The sequence below is a fragment of the Montipora capricornis genome, chromosome 9 (genome assembly GCF_036669925.1).
Source record: "Montipora capricornis isolate CH-2021 chromosome 9, ASM3666992v2, whole genome shotgun sequence".
Classification (NCBI taxonomy): Eukaryota; Metazoa; Cnidaria; class Anthozoa; order Scleractinia; family Acroporidae; genus Montipora; species Montipora capricornis.
In genome coordinates, this window is record NC_090891.1 from 36,951,468 (window position 1) to 36,967,101 (window position 15,634).

General features: G+C 39.8%; 1 protein-coding gene across 1 annotated transcript; it reads left to right on the plus strand.

The window, feature by feature from the left end:
• Positions 1–3,237: 3,237 nt before the first annotated feature.
• Positions 3,238–15,614, plus strand: LOC138017557 (uncharacterized). The gene is made up of 3 exons (XM_068864609.1): positions 3,238–4,031; positions 12,131–12,182; positions 13,997–15,614. Exons 1-3 carry the CDS (start codon positions 3,345–3,347, stop codon positions 14,932–14,934), a joined length of 1,677 nt encoding a protein of 558 aa, XP_068720710.1. The 5' UTR covers positions 3,238–3,344; the 3' UTR covers positions 14,935–15,614.
• The last annotated feature ends 20 nt before the right edge of the window (positions 15,615–15,634 follow it).

Genomic DNA, 15,634 nt, shown 5'->3' on the forward strand with positions numbered 1-15,634 from the left:
TTTGCTTTAAATCTACAAATTATTTGCTGGTTAGATATCCCAAGATCCGGCGCTTCAATTTTGTTCAGCTGGCCCCTGCATATGAAAATCTCTACAAAGAAAATTTAGATTAATTTGCTTTGTTTTAGATGTCCCAGTGCGCAATTTGCGTTCCAGTATGGCGGTTTTTGTACAATGTGATCATTATCCTGCAAAGGGCCCATTTCTCAAAAAGAAAAAGTTCTGGCTTCGCCTCCCATGACGTTATCTTACGTCCACGAACGTATCCTGCTTTTTCGATCCGCTTTCCTGGAAAATCGTGAGATGGGGTTTTCCGAACCTTCACAGTTTAGGAATTTGAAAAATTGCTTACCATTGTTGCTGTGTATCCAATGTCTCTCAGCGCCAAGGCCGCTACCTAGTACCCTATGGCAATTCTTCCTCAGGTACGTGAAAAAGACGAGCAATAGAGCAGAACAATATTTTTACCTGGGTTCAATCAAGGATTCCAACTAAGACTTCAAATCTTTACTCCGATAATTAACTTCGAAACCCCCCTTCTAAAGTACGGTAAATGTTTTGAACTATTGGTAGTTACTTGTCTCGACAAAGGTGAGAAATAATAAAAGTTCAGCCAAAAAGAGTGGCAAAACGTCCATCGAGGTACCACAGCAGGTTCCACTTTAATGTTCTCAATTCACGACAACAAGTGTAACAGACAACAATTTGTGGGGTCATGGGGTGGGGTTAGAGGTGAAGCACTCCCATTAGCAGGTCATCAAAAGGCAGGTTACTGAATTGTCCGGCAAGGAGAGGTCGCGACCCTCTCCAACGGGTTATAAATCCCCAATGCTATGACAACAAGTTGGCAATGCAAGATTACAAACCTCGCCAAGGGGTTGCAATCAATAAGGCCACAATCCTGTAAGGAGGGTTACAATCCCTCAGATGAGGGGAGGTCCTTATCCTGTCTAGGGGTTCGCCCCCTGCTTTCTATGGTAACCGTGCGTGGTCAGGCACACAACCCTGTTACGGTAAGTTTGTGGGGCAAAGGGTGACCCACGTGGGAACACTTTATCCCCACCCGTATTTTATTTCACATGATTGACTAGATCATTATTTTACAAAGCGTAAAAGGGGATTTAATCCTTCGTATTATAAAAAAAAAGTGTGCCACTGACATGCAAACAATGCATGAGTCCATGTTAAAATATAGGTCATTAACTGTAACAAAACCACAGATAGTTTGCAACTAATTGCCCATTAAATGACCTCGGACATGCTATTGAGGCACCTGGCATGAAAAGAGGAAGGGACGGTGTGAATGCCTCCGCGCTTAAGTGTTTTCGCAATAAAGACAGAATTGGAATGACACATTAGCAAAGGTCGGACTTTGGCATACTAGTCCATAAGCACGCGGCACCTAGAATGCGATTGGATAATAAGTGACGTTCACGTGAGTCGAGGTCGCTCTGTAACAGACAACAGAATATAGCCTTGGCTCAATTACATATCCTTCGCATATCCCACGTTAATAGACCAAATCGGCTAACTCAAAATACAATACACAAAGAAAAGTGTCCCCTGTGATAAAAAAATAACTTCCTTATCTCCTTCCGTTTTTTTGAAAGTGTGTTTGCTTCACACCTGACTGGCAAATTTTGAGCTTTGATTTTTATCCAAAGGCCGTTTACTTTGACTGGGTTCTTTCATATTGCAATATCCACTAGACTAACGAGACAAGCCCCCAGAAAATCGAATTTTTTAGAGTATTGACATAGTAGTACCCAGCAAAACAAGAAAAAGCTAATCGTCTTCAAAGTGGTTTTTGGACCTGAATACTGTAGATCAGCGCGGCTTTGCTTAGAAACGCTACTTCTTGTTGAACTAAAGCTCTAGTTCTGCCTGTTTTCATTCTTTTTACAGTGATAAGCTTGTCATATTAAGATGGGATATTGCGTCGTGTAATCGTAAGGAAATGTCCAATGTCAGTTCGACGGATGGCCATAGACCTTATTCATAAATGGCGGTCACATTTATAATTCTTTTGTCGAAGTGCAAATTAGCCTACCAAGCCTCATTTCAGAGCAAGAATTCTTTTCAATTCACTGTATGGTATCGAGGCTTGGTAGGCTAATTTGCACTTCGACAAAAGAATTATAAATTGACCGCCATTTATGAATAAGGTCCATTAGTGTTAACCTTGGAGGGGGAAAAGTGACGTCATTTACTCACTAGCTTAAAATTTCAGCGTGTGAAGGCAGCTTATTACATATGCAAAACGCGTGTTTATCTGAAAGCCCAGACCTCCCGTGCTGTATATTAAATCTACACACACATTACATTCTTAAACTAGTGAACCTTTGGCCGGAAAAGTCCAGCACTCGCAAACTCGCAATCGTATTTTCAAAGAAAATGAACTTATTTTATCTTTACAAGAATATTTATTTAGAGTGAGTATGCAAAATCGGGACAAAAGAAAAACACTAGGAGGAGGGTTGACGCGGTGTTGCAGAAAACAAAGGCCCCAAAAGCGAGGAGCGAAAGTCATAGACCCCAGAAACATGAAAACAAACATCTATTTTTTCGGGTTTCTGGGGTCTTTGGTCTTCGGTCTTCGTTTTCTCAACTAGCTTTAGGGGCATGAGCATATTATGCTACAAGCGGTGCCCACTTTTTGCTGAAATTATGCTCGTTTTTCCAAATTATGCCACTATTTAAAATTTATTTCTTTTGCAACATAAGCGAAGTACGTCCAAAAAATGGATCACATTCTTTATTAATGGAAACACTTCATGTTAGCATTCATACATCTCATTTTGTCCAATGTCACGATCTCCTGCCTACCCCTACTAGTTCAATGTGTCTTTGGTAGTTCTGGCGAGTTTAGATGGTATTCAGTGGTCGAGATTCATCTTAGCTTGCAGTGACAGTGCACTGCTGTGAGGTGGGCAGGCTATATTTTGTATAAATATATTTTGCTAGACAGTAAATATGAAGTTAAAATATGAATCTTTGATCTCCGCTCTTTTGATAAATACGGTGGAAACTGACACACACGACGTCTGGGCTGCCCGTGGTTATTGCAGTTAGGTGTCCCCAATAAGCTAACTTATAGCTAAATACATCGACACATTAACATACCGGTGGTTTTAATTCATTCATTCGACACACTGCATTACGAAGATTAACTTCCTCGATTTCCGAGAAATTCGTCGTACCGTAAACAAAGATCATATCGCAGTCGTTTAATTATTACCATAAAAGAAAATATATTTATCAAACAACAATCGTCGGGTTTATACTAAAGAAACTTCATCAGCGCTAGAGTGAAAAGAGTATATACGTTTTAAAGACTTTTGGACATGGACAATATTATATTGCAGCAAGAAAGGACCTTTACAGTCGCTATATACGCCGACGAGTACAAGCAAATATGCGCTTGGGTCTCGAAGAGCCGATCTCTAGAGACGGGTGGTGATTTATTCGGTCTCTGGGCAGGAGACCGAGAAGTTGTCGTTCAGTTGGTCTTGGGACCCGGGAAAGGCTGCCAAAGAGCAACTTCGTCCTTCTACCAGGACGTATCATACCTAGAAAACGTTGGTACCCATTTAACAAATGTTCAAGGCATTTGTCACATAGGGGAATGGCATTCACATCATTCGATTGGTCTCAGGGAACCAAGCGGAGGCGATCAAAGAACCGTATGGCAAAACATGCCGTCCTACGGCTTAAACCGCTTCCTTCTGTTCATAGCCAACATCGAATCTTCGTTTTCCTTTGACGTGAGCGTCGGCTGTTTCCTTTTTGAATTTGAAAGAGGAACAAACCACAGGCTGCCTGTGCTGCAAGGAAGGTTTCAGCTATTGCCGAATCAAAGTCCCTTCCGTAAGTCATTGCTCACCATCGACAAAAATATTCTTCAGGGTGGAGCGGAATGCATGAATACTGAAGACGAGATTGCGTCCTGGGAGGAAGAATCACGTGATGCGGATGTAAGAGCTACGATGCGACCTATCATGTGTGTGAAAACCCGTACCTCTTGTCAATGCGTTATTTTGTGACCAGTGTTCGATGAGATAATATGCTTTGGCATGGAAAGACAAACATGGTCATCGTGACGCACGTGAAATCAACAATATTTAACAATTATTCAATGAGCACGCGTTGGATATGAGGTGGTAAATAGGCAACAAGGTGCGTAATGCTGAGTTGGCTATAACCAGTCTCATATCTAACAAGCACCAGTGGAATAATCGTTTTGTAAAATTTGCACGAGAGAGGATGAGGTGATAACGCCGGGATCCACATGCCCCATCATAGTTTTTTAAAATGTACTTTTAGTTTTGCAAAGTTATTTTAAATTTCATCATGTCATTACAACTGGCCAATCAGGTGCCTCTCTAAAAATACCACATTCATACTCAGCTTACCACATTCCTTGTATGTGGATGGTATGTTAGCTACGCCATGCTGATGAGGCCCAGCAAGGCCGAAACAGCTGTCCATGGGTGCTAATTGACCTGGTGAAATGGTTATGCGCATGCGTGATGTGTCGGCTACAAAGAGTTGCTGTTATGGTGCATCACCTTGCTTTTTTGTTTTTTTTTTTTCTTTTTCATTCATTGGAAGAGGAATATGTATGAGACATCTCGGTTGCCTTACTTCATCTTCTCTTGGACACTTGGAAATTAAAGCCACATTTTTCAACTTGCCTACACTTGATGTAATCAGTTTCCATATTAGGTTATACACTATATGGGCTGATAACCCAGAATGAGTGAATCAATCAGAAAACTAGAAACGCAATATCCGAGGTCGAAAGTTTAATAAATCTGCTTCTAAAGGGAACCTTCCTATCGAATAAGTTTAGACCGAAGGAAATTATGTTTCCTCACAAATTTGTTCAATTTTTTTTCCTCTGATTTAAAGTTATTGTTTTGTAGAAGGTTCCCTGTAATGTTACATAGCAATGTTTGAGCTAATATTAATAGATGCCCTCAAGGAATGTTAATCAGCTTCCCTAGGGTTCGCTACAAGGTACATCTAAGCAATTTACCCAAACCCAACTGAATGGATGCGACCTGCTTCTGCCCTAAATTCCTCACGATGAATCGAATGTGTAAAACTGTTCCTCTAAGACTAGTTTACCATTAAGATGAGGGAAGCTTGGAACATCAAGGCACAGAACTTAATTATACAGTTTTGTCTCTGTTTCATGGTCGCACTATAACCGCATGACAACACTTGACTTTCAAAAAATGAATATTCATACCTACATATAAATATATAGAGTGAAGTACACTCAGCTACCAAGCTAGTTCACAGGCACCCCACTTTAATGAACTCAAACGTAACCTAAGGGAACGTGATTAGGAACTTTCACTTGCTGTAAGCAACCAGTTGACTCATGTACGTGCACTTACAACTCGAGGGAGAGGTAAATTAGCCTGTCGTTTGAGCAGGACTGAGCCCGACTCATCTGCATGCCAATCTAACGCCCTATAACCACTGGACAACATCTCCTTAACATTAGACCATACTCGTATTCTCAGTATTGGACTGGAACTAGCTTGCAATGGAGGCTAATGCGCGGAAATCTTTTCAAATACAAATGCTTTTTAACATATTTCCCCGCATTAGCCTCCATTGAGTTAGCCGATGCATGTGGTATATTGTGGGGATTAGGCCAATTTCTGTAAATCTTACTCTTGGGTGATGGAATTGCGTACACATAAACATGGTGTAATGTACATTTGCTGGTGGACGAACAAAAGAAGCAAGCATGGCACAGTCGGTTAGTGCGCGGCCTTGGTGCAAGAGGTTCTGAGTTCGATTCCCGGATCTCGCATCCTTGTTTCGACTTCTTTCCTTTCCGTGTAGCTAAGTAGCTTTAAATACCCGTAAAACGGAGCACTGATGGAGAGGGGGGAGTAAAATGAGCGCACCGTCGACCTCAGGTTTGTCAGTTGAATTACTGTTACGAGTTATCGACGTTAAATATGGTTGCTTTACTTTTACTTTAATGAGAGATTTTTATGTTTTCGTCCACCAACATGGCTGCGATGACGTAACGTGAAAAACCACTTATCCATGTGCTGTATTTTGAGAATAACCCTGATCCCAGGGTTTTTATCCACCAAGAGGTGGGCGGAGAAAGGCCCTGGGAAAGAGCTTGTGGCGACAAGTGAAGAGCAAAGGGCAATGAATAAACAAGCAGGTCTGAGACAAAGGCCACTCAAATGTGAATATTGCTGTACTATGTCTTATTACCTTCCAGTTATTAGCACCTGTTATAAATCAGGCCTCGGTTGTTTAAAAGCCGATTAACGCTAATCCCACTGAGATTAAAAATTACCCAAGGAGTTTATTTCTCTACTCCCAAATGTATTTCAACGCTGATATTCGGTAAAACTTTACATTAGAAGAAGTCAATCTTGAAAAACAAAAAATAACCAAAAGAAACGTTCATCAAAAAGTTGAAAACATGAAACAAATGTTTACGCTAATCCTGGATTAAGTTAATCGGCTTTCGAGCAAACGTGCCCAGATGGTGAAATTATCCAGTCTTCTCAGATAAGGGCGACAATCTTTAGGTCCCCTGTAACAATTCTTGTCCGAAAAATACTGTAGCAAGGCCCGAAAATTCTCGTATAATTTAACAGCATATATCTCTGTGCAAAGCCAGCCAAACCGAAAGTGCAGAGACGATGAATAAATTTAGGATTACCCCACACTTTCTTATGCCTTTCCGGTTCGGCAATTATCCCACTTTAATTTCCCTTACACCTTACAGTTCTCTCGGAATCCACCACCGGAGCCTGAGTGAGGGCATAAATCAATAAAGGAACAGGCAAACACGTAGAGAGCCATTTGTCAGACATTTATTCCATGTTTGAATCTTTTTCAGTTTTAGTTTAGATTAAGCTAACAAAATAACCAAAAGTTCGCATATCCATTATAATTTAGTTCTTACTCTTTACATAACACAGGACTTCGCTGAAGTTGTGGTTATTTCGTAGCTGACTGGACTTTAAACTTCATGCACCGCCACAGTGCGCTGGGTAACTTTGACGTCTACGTGAGAAAAACACCTTCCGAGCGAATCATACAACGGATTGTAAAAGCAGCTTACTACATTATACCACAGCTTTCCCGCCAACCCCATCGGAATGAGCCAAAAACGCAGGAAGGGTGTACCAATCCAGACGAACAGAAAACTCAAGCTACCACACAGCAAACCGTACGCAAACGACAACAGACCACCGAATAGCAGCGTCAAGAAGGAGTACGTAATATGTGTTGTATTGGCATAAACGGCTTTGTTAAACTGGTGCGAGAAAAGCGGGCTTTGAGCTCCTGGAGGCTCACATATGACGTCTAAAAAAGCGACCTGGAAGAAAAATGACATGGACGAATCCGGTGAGCAAGAAGCCTTTTAAAAACAAAGGGCCTCGATTTTAATTTCTCAGCCTATTAGGTGCCTTTGCCAACTGCTGGTTGTTGAGACGATGAGTAGGTTCAGTCTATATCCTCGAATAGCCCGCAGTCGGCAAGACTCTCGCAAATATATTTATTACCAAACCTGACCTAAGAGAGAGAGAGAGAGAGCTACTGGAAGGAGGACATTCTCGAAACCATCCTTTCCTGGTCTGCTGGCAGCCGGTTTTTTCTCTAAGGGTCACTTAGACGGGTGTTTAGTTATCGCGAACGCAAAAGGGCGGTATGGCGGTGGCGGAGTAGGGAAGAAGGCGAGACAAAGGCGGTATGGCCGAGTAGGGAAGCAGGCGAGACGGGATTTCTCGTCCCATTCCTCTTTAGGCTAAAGAGTCTCGCCTCATAACCCCTGCTGAATTTCGAGAAAAAACAGACTGCCAGCGGTCTAATCCTTTCCTGGAAAATTTAGAAAAATATATTTTTTCAGGATTTGAAAAGCATTTCGTAAAATTGTGATCCACAAGTTTTCATTCTTTTTTTTCTCTTAGAAGCGATAATTATTCGAAACTGAAATTGCCAGTCCAGGATTGTTATCAATTTTTGATATAACCGTGTTACGTCACAACATGGCGGCCATTGCAGAAATCGCAGGATTTTGTATACACTTCACTTTATTCGTTTTTTGTTCGGAACTAGTTGGGTCATCTACCCAAAATTCTATTCGATATGGACAACAAAGGAACATTCTTCGCCTTTGTCAAAGATGGCGGTGGCAGAGCGGGTTGAACGGTTGGAAATGTTAACTGTAAAGTGGGACAGAGCATGAAATTTGATCCCAAAGTCAGGTACGTTTTCCACTTTGACGTTAGATTAAAGGCACTTGTAGATTTTTCCAGCATTTGCAAAAAAAATGTCGATATCTTCAAGTCTTTTACTTGACTTTTCACGTGTTTTTGCTGTTGTGCACGATCTATTAAAAATGTGCAAGGGGGTATTTTGATTTGCGATGTGCTGTTAATAATGGCGCCCATATTTGATTGTTTTACTCCTACAAACCTAGGCGTTGAGATGGCGGATGCTGGTGCCCACAGGAGAAAAAAATGCAAACTTGTGTAGATTTTGTGGCTCTACAGCGTCGAAAAAGACTGAAAGGCCTAGAAATAAATTCAAGGATGATTTTGAACGATATTTTGGTATCAATTCTGAAAAGTGTAGTGGAAGGCTTAACGCTTTAGTGACACAAGAACAATGCCTGTCAAAAAAGTGATCCCCTGCAAAGTGTAGCAAAACACAACTTTAGTTCCATTATGTTTGAATCCAACCTGGTTATGCATTCAATTGCACGCAGCAGAATGGCAGTGGATATTTATGGAAAACTTCATCCGGGTTGTCAGTATATCATTATGAAATCCTGGTTAAATGGTTCCCTGCTATGCCAGAAGGAGACATTCTAACTGCCATAGATAATGATCAGGTTTTGTTAAAGAAGTGGACTGGGTGCAAAGATAAGCATGCTGCATCTTGACATGTGTGTGTTATACAGAGGTTGGTACCAATGCATGATGGAGTTTTGCAAAGAGATGAGAAGCTTGCAGAAGCTTATTTATATGTTTAACTAAATTAGTAATGTTAGTAGCATTGTAAATAATTAACTCTTTTTACAGTTAATCGTTAACTGTATTTAAATTTGTAAATCTTTACATGTATCTATCAATTTTATCTTTTTAATCTTAATCTTAATTTTATTGATCAATTTTAATTAAGTGTCCCCAATTAGCTCTTAGCTAAGAGCTAAATAGTTATAGACACTTGAATAAAGTTTATGTATGTATGTATGTAACTATGTATGTATGTAATGCAAATGCCACAATTTATAATTTACCACCTACATTTTGTGATTTTGAATATTTTTTGCAAGTCTCTTCTCTGTTTAAATTGTCCATTATGGGGACTATTTTAATCATATCAAATCCCCAAATTGTTAGGACTGAAGCAGAGTGACTGAAATGTATTAAGAAACCATTCTTTATCTATTAGCTGTGTTAATAAACATAAATTTTTTTTTTTCCTTTTTTTTTATCAACATTAACATTTTGTACAACTATGCAGTAGCTTAATTAAACCTGACAACTGTTAGAAAAAGCCTTGAGATTTATTTAGCAGGATTTTTTCTTCAATGTGTTGTTCCATAAAATGTCCATTCCTCCCCCACAAAAGGTGCATTTTGACACCCCTTCACCAATCTGGAAATTCTAATGAGGTTTCTTTGAGTGTTTTGGTCTTTCTGCACCCTTCCTCTCCCTGGAATTTGAAATCCTTTGTGTGTGTGTGTGTGTGTGTGTGTGTGTATATGGAGATTTTTTTTAGTACGGAGTCTATGGATTTTCAACTTTGCATGTAAATTGAACAAAATATATTTTGATGAAAGATTGTGGACCAGATTTTCTTCACATTGACAGCTTTTTAATGGGGACTGCTTTTCATAATTATAAAATTCCTTTTATAAGGAAGATATCTGTCAAATTTGTGAGTGAGTGAGTGAGTGAGTGAAGCTATTAGTCTCTCCCCTCGGGGCTTTTCAGGACTAATTTACAATGTGTTTCGCAGGACTTTAGCCAGACTGCTTATTACACAGTTTACAATTTTATTTTAGGAAGTGAAAGATGCCCCCGTCCAGATAAGGTCAGACCACAACACCAGGGACTACGTCCCCTACTCTTATCGAATAGTGAGTGGGTTCTTTAACGTCCCATACTATTTAATTTCCAACAAGGGTTGTGAGACGGGACCTCCGGTTTACATTCCTTATCCGAGAAGACTTGAAAGTCTAACCATTTGCAGATGTAATTACAGCAGCACATTCTCCTCAGTTATTTTAAGACCCCGAGTGTTGGTCTGGCGGGAGTCGAACTCACGACCTCCCGCATGACAGCCCGATGCTCAACCAACTGAGCCACCGGTGCGTGGTATAATTTCTTTTGATATTTAAAAAAGCCAACCACCGAACAAAAGAACCCTTTGTTTCGGCATCCAATAAGGCTCCAGTTGGCACATTAATATTAATAGGTGATGTCATTGATATCCTCACTATATAGCAAGCTGAGCTAGAGTCAATTGCCTGAAAGAGGAGGGGTGGGCTGACTGTTTTCATCATCAACTAACACATTTGACAACATAATGTACTTGCATACTGTTATTTTAATTGAGTGGTTTAATTTAACTGAACGTTTTTATTAATGTTGTTACTTGAATCATACTTATTTTAAAATTCATTAACAGTAAATGGCCCAAAAGATTGGAAGAAGCAAAGACTGAAACAGCATCTCCTAGATGATTTCTCTGCCACCTCTGATGATGTCATGCTATTGCATAAAGAGGCAAGTAAAGAAAGATTGTCATTGACAAAATATAATAAATATTATAAAACTTAAAATACTTTTTACATGTAAGAAACACCAACACAGTATCACAGGGCTGGTAACTAAGAGGGTACTTTATTTGGCTAAATCACCGAATACAGTGGATTTTTAATTGTTTAAATTGTTGTTTTGGTCATTTTATGATTTGGAGTTTTGGTGTATTAATTCATCGAATGTGGTTACTTGCATCTTCATTATTTCGTTTTCATTAAGAGGACTCTCATTTCTATTTTATTTACACTTTTTTTTAAATTTGGTTGAATGATGTGTTTCTGTCTAAAGTATAGTTTGTTCTAGAGAAATTAATACTAAAGGCCATTTGAAAGTATCATACATTTCTCTTACTTTAGAACAAACAAATGATCCTTGAAATTTTGCACGAAGTTGTGCAAAGACGTGCTACAAACACGTTCGTACGGTAACATGTTTTTGGTATTTAAGCCGTACACACACATACAGAGAGTCATTTCAGCGGTTTTGGCAATATTTATGTCGTAACGTGTAAATAAAACGTAATTTTCCTCTTCGTTGCATTCGGCACTGAATTTAAGAGCCGTTTCAAAAACGAAATTATTTACTTACTTTTCTTGCTTCATTTTTATTTTATACAGAATGCCCCAGCTTCGACTCCCAAGAAAAAGAAGCCGACTGATGACTGATGAAAATATCATGCCCAGTATCGAAGAATAAAGAGTGCATTTTAGCTTAACTGTTGTCGTCTCCTTTACTGTGTTATTTCACTCGGAACAGTTGTTAGATTAGGTATTGAAAATAATGCCTCGAAATAACTTTTCCCAAACATTCCACATTCTATGCATTTCACTGTCATATAAGCAGTGAAAATTCCTTCCTCTTTGCCCCGCGTTGCACCCCATCGTCTGCCATATTGAATTTTCACGCAGTTGATCAATGTCACGTGGACGAGAATTTGAGCAGTGATTGGCTAATGGTTTGTTTTGGTAGTGGTTATCAAAAATTGATAACAATCCTGGACTGATTGGCCCAAAAAGTTTTTAGGGTAACGAGAAAAAAGCTCTAGTTGTCAGCATTAGAGGAATGCAATCTCATTTAACACGTACTCGCCCTTTAACATCAATGCCATGCGTGTAAGTTAAATCAAGCCGAGAATACAAAAACGGGAAAGTCTAAAGTCTTGTTGGGACCGAGAGATATTAAAGAAGGATACGGGCGTAATCTTTCAGTCGCAATATAATGATAGCAAATAAAACACAGTGGCGGATCCAGACGTGGATGTTTGCGCTCTCAAACATTTTTTTTTTTTTGCCCTTTCACAGTTTTGGTGTTTTATGGTGTTTTGGTGGCTTTGGACCAAAAATAAGGAAGGGGGTGGGGGCCGGGCCCCCCTAGCCCCTCCCCTGAATCCGCCGTTTGATCAGGAAGGGAAATAGCAGGAAATGCACGACTGCATCAAATCGTGTAGTAAACCGTTGAATAATATCCCTTTCCTATGCCTTTCCTCGTTAAGTGGCAAACGTTTAGCCTTTGGTAAGGTTTGGAAGAGTAAAACGTGCTTTAACAAAAAGGTCTTGATGCGTTTCAACTCTCTTTGAAGCAGTGAGAGTCACGTAAGGAAACATCTTCGAGTGTGACCAAACGTAACGCCATTATTGAACGGTTAAATAAGAGTCCGCTGCAACTAGACGATGTAGACGATGAATTGTTTGTGTTAAAACACTTAAATATAAAACGGGTCTTAAATCAAACTGTTCATGTTATATTTCCAGACATCGTAAGCGTTAGTTCACTTATTTTTTACACATTCTGCCTTCTAATTGGAACTTGGATTACTTGTCCTTACCATGCATCAACATGGGGCGCTCGGAGCTATCTCAATATTAAATACAATGATTCGGACATTACACGGGAAACATCTTCGTTATTTTATGATATATGCTTCAAAAATAAGCAGAGGTATGTGGTTAAGCTTAGTAACACGACAAGAACAATCCATGTTGATATCAGTCCTCCGTACGATCGATCACATGTATGTATTCGGCTCACAAGCTTCGAGGTAATGGCAGCAGTGTTAGTCACTTAAAAATTTACAACTAGTTTGAATGAATTAAGGTCGTTATAATTATGAGGATCCCGGTCATCGGGTTCTAGCTCTCCATACTGCGGTGGATTGATGGGATTGATGTCCATCGTTCTAGTTAAACAAAATGAGGGTTCAATTGACAATTAATCCGGCAAACTGTCAAATAACATATTCGTTAAGTTCAGTGATGGGCCAAGTACGGAGCCCGCAAAGGGCCCATTAGAAATTATAATTATTGGCCAAGGGCCGTGTTTCAGGTGTTTCTTACCCGGAATAGTTTTTCGCCGCCAGCCTCACCTTTTTCTCGAATTCTTCAACAACGTGGAACTAAACTTTCTCTTACAAGTCTCTGACCCTGAGGACGGTGGAAAGGTAGCATTCCCTGATGCGGAAATGAACTTTATTCCCTGTGTCACGCAGTCATAGCACGCACGTTTGTAAACAGGGGAACATTTGGTGGGAAAATTTTTCAGAAAATTGAGGGTAACATGCTCTGCTTCGGACATTGCGTGGAATTTTGGAGTCTTAAAAGGTTGTTTTAACACACCTTTCGAGTCATTAGACATTAAACTAAAATTCCGTTTTGAGTGCTAATGCTTCACCCCAGTTTCCAAGATTAAACTCGTCTGCAAGACAGCTTCCGTCGCTTGCATAATGGCGAAAACTTAAGAAATTAAATCTTCTACTTCCACGAAGGCAAACACAAACTCGCGTCACACTTGGGTGAAATGTTGGAGAGACTTAATACGGCAAACGTCGGACTAAAATTTGCGTTTTGCAAAAATGGAAGAAACTCGTTTTATATGAGGTTATTTCTTGCGTGTTAGAAACAGATGTCAAGTAACTTTTCAAAAGAGGGCGACGAGTTAGAATAACATAATTTTCATGCTTTCATGACAAGCAGCCCACCGTTTTCTGGCCTCGCCGTACTGCGAACAAATTTCAACTGAACAACATTTGTTTAAGAATGACGGCAGTAGGTGTAATTAACATAACCCTAATACAAAAAAATGTAAATTTAGTCGCCATTTACATGAAAGTGGTCTATGAATTCATTATTATAAATTTCTCGGAATTTTAGGTTCACAGTTTTAAAAACAAGTCACGGGGAGCGTGATTATTTGGGCCAAGTTCGTTCAGGTTGTCACAACAATTACCATGCCTAAAAGCGGCAGAACTTTTACAGTGGCAATATATGCCGATGAGTACAAGCAAATTTGCGCTTGGGTTTTAAAGAACCAAACCCTGGAGACCGGTGGTGACTTGTTCGGTCTCTGGGCTGAAGATCGTACTGCAGTTATCCAGTTAGTGTTAGGGCCAGGTCAAGGATGCCGAAGAGCGGTTCACTCGTTCTACCAAGACGTACAGTACTTAGAGAAGGTCGGCAATCATTTGACGAGAGAGGAAGGTGTTTGCCACATCGGCGAATGGCATTCACATCACACAATTGGCTTGAAACGGCCAAGTGGCGGCGATGAAGGAACTGTATGGAACAACATGCCAGCTTATGGATTAAACCGATTTCTTCTGTTTATCGCCAATATTGGATCGCGCTCTCGTCATGAAGTGAGTGTCGGTTGCTTTTTGTTTGAATATGGGAAAGGTACCAATCAGAAACTACCAGTGCTGCAAGGAAGATTTCATCTTTTGCCGAATGCGAGCCCATTTCGTTCAAAGCTTAGCGATGTTCTGAAAGAGGGTGCAGAGTGCACAAATCGTGAAAAAGAAATCGAACATTTGGACGAAGTGTCGAGTGATGAGAAGAAAGGTGGCTGCTCGATGAGACCAACAATGTCTCATCAACAAGAACGACATACACGTGCGAGATCAAAACCTGAACTCACTGAGGAGGAATCGGAAGAAAACAAGAGAAAATTATCAAAGGATGACAGTAAAAAAGCAAGCCGAAAGAAAACCCAGAGGAAGAAAGGAACCAAGCGAAACTCAAGGCGATCAGATGAAGATGAAATGTTGGTTACATCTCAATCCGCTGGAAGCAGTGCAGCCCATTTGTTTAAGAGGTGTTGCCCGTGGCTTTAGTTGGTTCAGAACAGGACCATTATGAAAACCTTTAGTTTCTGTCTAATTTTTGTCTCAGCTACGGAATTAATCGGTCGATAACCGTGTAAATATTGGAATTTTTTAATGTCAGTTGTAGTGTAAAGTGGAGTTTTCTATAGAATCGGAAATCTGAGAGAAGTTGCCTATAATATACTCTACTCGTGAAAACCTTGCAGACCTTGCAACAAACTCTAGTTTTAATTTGCTCTTGAAAAAGTAATTTTAATTTTGGAGCTTTCTAGCAGAAGCGTCATGTTTGTGCAACAGATGTCGGTACTGGAAAAGAACTTTCTGCAAAGTTCATGAGCAATAAAAATTAGTTTACTGTCATATTCAGTGATAAAAAGAGGGGGTGTGTCAATTTTATATCTTGGCGATATTTTAGTGTGTCACCTTGCTTGTTTTAATTTTACTGTCAGGTTTTGCAAAGTCACAAAGGTTAATTAGGAATTCCAGTGCCCCTCAAAAGGAAAGAAAAAATTGAAGTGTAGAAATATTCAAACTAATTTGTAAGAACTAACAAGACATGTTATATGCACTTCAGCAATCTAAAACATAACAAAAATGTTGAAAAAAGCATTCTAAACGTAGATAAACGCTTCCTTGTTTTCCGGGAAACTGAATAAGGTTCACAGCAAATAAATAATTATTCAACTTGACTTGAGAATGACATTCAAGT